This window comes from Stegastes partitus, unplaced genomic scaffold, assembly GCF_000690725.1.
Source record: "Stegastes partitus isolate 25-593 unplaced genomic scaffold, Stegastes_partitus-1.0.2 Scaffold168, whole genome shotgun sequence".
NCBI lineage: Eukaryota > Metazoa > Chordata > Actinopteri > Pomacentridae > Stegastes > Stegastes partitus.
Genome location: NW_007577899.1, coordinates 124944 through 129655, shown reverse-complemented (window position 1 = coordinate 129655; position 4712 = coordinate 124944). Strand labels below are relative to the sequence as shown.

At 39.3% G+C, this 4712-nt stretch overlaps 1 protein-coding gene across 1 annotated transcript; it reads right to left on the bottom strand.

Moving 5' to 3' along the window:
* Positions 1–2359: 2359 nt before the first annotated feature.
* Positions 2360–3571, bottom strand: LOC103355809 (C-type lectin domain family 4 member K). The gene is made up of 2 exons (XM_008279726.1): positions 3550–3571; positions 2360–2751 (listed from the first exon to the last, which is right to left on the bottom strand). Exons 1-2 carry the CDS (start codon positions 3569–3571, stop codon positions 2360–2362), a joined length of 414 nt encoding a protein of 137 aa, XP_008277948.1.
* Between the last annotated feature and the right edge of the window lie 1141 nt (positions 3572–4712).

The window sequence follows — 4712 nt, the reverse complement described above, 5'->3', positions numbered from 1 at the left end:
TTGTCTCTTCTAAGTTTTTTGGTGTCCTTGGCTTTTTTTACTTAGCCTCCCTAGTTCACTTCGCACTTCCTTTTGCTAATTCCCCTTTGTTGTCTCATCTGTTTTTGGTACCTACACTTGGGTTTCACCTTGTACCTCCATCCATCCATCCATCCATCCATCCATTATCTATACAGTACACCCCCATATCCTCTGTGGGGTCGTGTAGCGGCTGGAGCTTATTCCAGCAAACTTTGGGTGAAGGCAGGGTACATCCAGATTCTCTGCAAACCTGTGACAGGTATTTTTTCAAGTTAAACTGAATCCATGATCTTCCTTTTAAAGGTGACAGAGTTGCCACTTCTTAGAGGAACAGGGATGTTTGTTTGTTTTGCACTTTATCGCCGCCAAGTGGAGCAGTCGGAACACTGCAAGAAATGACTGCAGGTTCAGTTAAAATTCAACCTGCACCTTTCATCTTCACACATTTGTGGAATTAACTCCTGAACTCACCGATGATGTCAACAGTACATGGGTCGCCTACTCAGACTGTTGAGCTGCCACGGTACCTTTTCTGTTTTTTTGCATAATATATGTTTTATTCATAACCGAAAGAGATCCTGTGGGGGAAAAAAAGCTTTCAAACAATCCAGATAGTTATCAGCAAAGGAAACTATGAGAGCATTTTAATTTGCAGACATTAATATTTATTATATTTGTTTGTAAATATGCTTCCCTCATGCAACAGCTCATGTGGCAGCTTGGCTGGTTGAGAAGCAGGTTTAAATACAGAGTTGTGGGTTTAATGCATGACTAAATATTTAAATATAGATTCAGATTACAGTGAAAAGCCAAATGCAAATGTAAATTTTCTCTCTGCTCTGCTGTGAGGCGTCACATTTAAATTTTAAAGGGTGACAAAGCTACAATCTTAAATCATAATGCATCACATATCACTCTTAAATGTCCAACAACATGCTCTACAAATAAATCCAGACTTACAGGGATAACTTCATGTCTGTGCAATTCATTACATTTTCACATGAGAAAATGTTCAAGCAGTGGTTAAATGTATAGATTTCCACATGGATGTGACATAAAATCACCTGTAAATCTTCCCTACGATTAATGTAGCAACACAGCAGGATGATAAATAACATACTTGTACAATTTTATGAACCATTAACTCTGCTCTACTCCAAAACAATACATATGTTACATGACAGTTTCATATTTATTTGGTTGTGTTGACTAATGTTTCAACCAAAAATACAAACCTTACCAGTAAAATACACGGCAAACCACCCTGTAAGTACAGTTTATCAGTTCCATATACAGTGGAGTTAGATAAACAGAAGCACATATTAAACATGTCTTCTCTTAATCTGCGTTCTTCTCTTCTTCCTGGAAGATCGCGTTGTTATCCTTCTTTACCCAAGCAATTTTCAAACCTGCTGTGATCCCTTTCTCTTTCATCTTCTTCTCCATCTGAAAAACAAGTTCATGAGGGGGAAAAAAAGGGATTTTTGTTGTTCTTTAAATTTAAATATTAATATCAAGACATCTCATCTCACACGTACCAGCTTCAGGATGGCCTCCGTCACAGCAGGGTCATTCAGGTCGATGGTGGATTTCAGTGCCGTCAGCTTGATCTGAAACCGCTGCTTCTTGTCTGCACACAAAATGGAAACACAGATTCACTGAAACATAGACTGGAGTGTCAGTGCAACACGATCAATGTGAGTTTGTTTGGAGGTAACTCACTGTAGAGGCACATGAAAGGAAGCTTTTGGTCGCATGGTTGTTCTACCCACTTTCCAGCATTAATGCCACCGATCAAACTGGTAGCACAGTCTCCAGTTCCTCCCAGTGGGTGCCCAGTCAGCCAGTTTTTGAATTCGTGCTGTGTGCCAGCTGACCAGGAGTACCAGGTTTTTCTGGACAGGCCAACTGAAGCGGACATATGTTTTGGTACCACCTTCTGGATCACTGCCATCTCTTTCTCATTCCTAATAGAGACCAGGTCTGTGTGGAATGACCTGCAGTAGCTCTGAGCTTTCAGCCATGACAACGTCCGAGTTATAAAGTAATGTTTTGGGGAAGAAGCTGGCAAGAATTTTGAAAATTCAGTTAGACGAATTTGCACACATCAGCAATTTATTCTAACCAACAGTTAAAAAAAAAAAATCCAGTAGGCAAGATATCAAATTCAGAGAAGTGATAAATCTTCACATCTTAGTTACAAGACAAACAAAACAGTCAAAGCTGCTATTTATTTTCTGTTTTGGGCCTAAACACATACGAGAAGTAATAATTGCAACACACTACATACAGTTGTGTTACATTTTGTTGAATCACAGAAACCAAAACAAGTGACTTTTTACTCACCATTTGAATTGTCATAGCAGACAAGCTGGTTCATTTTACTGCATGGCTCATCGCGCAAGAAACCATTCTTTACAGAAGTGCACAGGTGCTCCATATTTCTGGCATCATTGGGTTCACCAGGGAACCACTTGAGAAAGAGCTCATTGTTCTTTCCATAGTAGCCATCATCTTCCATAGCCCACGCCCAGCTACTGGAATTGTCATACAGGCCTATCCACACTTTTCCACTGAAGCCACTGCCGGCAGCTGCAATCAGTTGTGCCACGTCCTCCATGTTGTCCACGGTGGCCAGGTCGATGAACCTTTCTCTGCAGTACTGTTGGGCTTCACCCCAAGTCTTTGGTTCATCAACGAGCTGGTATTGACGAAGGCATGAACAGAGCCCTGAAACCAAAAAGGACACACGGGTCATTCTGTGTCAATTAACCAAATGCCCAATGCTTAATCATCTTTTAATTGATTTTTTTCTTTTTTCTTAAAGTGGTAAATATCGATTAAATTGACCGTGTTTAAAGTCTGGGGTCATAGGTGAGTTAGTTTTTGAGTTAAAAAGTCTTAAAGAAAGTGGGTCATGTCAATTTTTGCACCATTTTTTCATGCCAATCTATTTATCGATGTTTGAAGGGCCATAATTTTAGAAATAATTTAGTTAGAATCCTGACGTTTTAAAGATTCAGTGACACAACATATATTGGCACCAATAGGAGCTTAGAGCTTGGTGCCAGTCAGAAGCATAATTTATGAGAAAAATATTAAGGCTACAGTTTTTCATCCAATATTTGAACATGCATTGAACAGATATGATGGTGAAAGAGCAGCCCCAACTGGAAGAATTATATAATATTGTTACAGAGCTAAAATAAAAAAAGAAATGGTAACACTTATAAAATAGTTTTAAGCACTGTGAGTTGGAAAATCCTGATTTTTCTTTTAGCCCGGTAAATTGGCACAACTATTGAATCATACACATGCAGACTGACCTGACAAAAGGAAGATACACAGCAAGGCCCCGTTAACACCTGTGGATAAAACACGTTCATCAGAAGTTAGCCAAGACGTTGTTAGTTTATTAACTTACCACAGAAATAATATGTGTCTCTTTTCTGTTGGTCTATTGTACACACTGAAGAGACAAAAATCCATTTTCTTCTTCTTTTCTTGTGTTTTAAACATATTGCTTACCTGGTCTGCGGGCTGGTGACATCTCCAAACTCTCCAGTTCTTGTCTCTTTATCGAAATCTCACAGAATTTTAAACTGTTGCCCAGATGACAGTTGCAGCAATGCCTTTGTGTTGTCCCTTTCCTCCCTCTTCTGCTTTGTCTTGTCAGGGCTTGACTTTATAAAACTAAATTTAATCCCTTAATATGCAAATAGATAGAGAGCAAGTGCTTCCACAGCCCGACAGGCTGGACACCATGATGTCCTGGTCATCTCATCTTACCTGCACCTGTCATGAGATTAAATTACTTTGGGTTATTTGTTGAAGAATTAACTTCTTATTTAAAGATAATGCATGGATGGATTATAAAACAATATGCCTCGATTGACGTGTACAAGTGTCCTGTTCATCCCGCAGAGAAGCAAGACAACCAGTCTTAGAACCAAACAGACATGATTTATGCTTTGTGTCTCCAACCGCATCTTGCAGAATCATATTGTGTCTCTGAACACATTGGTCATTTGCATGCATTTTAGCTCATTTTTGTCACATTTTGGTAATTTTAGATTTGTTTGTTTGTCATTTACATGTAATTTTTGTCATTGTGTTTCACATTTTGAACATTTAGCATCTCTTTGCTGACATCTTCTTTCATCTCACTTTGGTTATTGTCTGTTCATTCTAGGATGTACAGTACGAGCCCGTGACCCCTGGAGCCTGCGTTACGTCGATCTGTTCATACATCTGTCCACGTACATTAGTGCACACAGTGTAAAAGAAAAAGGTGAGAACACACCCTGTAGTCTCTCATTAACAGAGGTGATGACATTGAGGTGTTCAGGCATTTAATTACCAGGAGGTGATGGTACTGAATAATGAACTGAAGTCAGTGAAAAGGATCCTCACAAAGTTAGACAGGATACCTTTAGTTGTCCAACCACAGTTCTGGAAAAATGTTGCGTGACAGAGAGTGGTACAAGTGAGGGTAACTGTGATAGTTGTGCAACAAAAAGGCAGTGTAAAGTCACAGCTTGTGGTTCTGTGCTTTATTTAGCAATGCAAAGCAAGTGTAAAGCCACTTGGCCTCACCTGATGCAAACAGTATGCTAACATGAGGTGATGTGTGGTTCCCTGTTAGGATACGTGAGAATACTTTTTAAAGAAAACCCAGATGTTTATTTAAT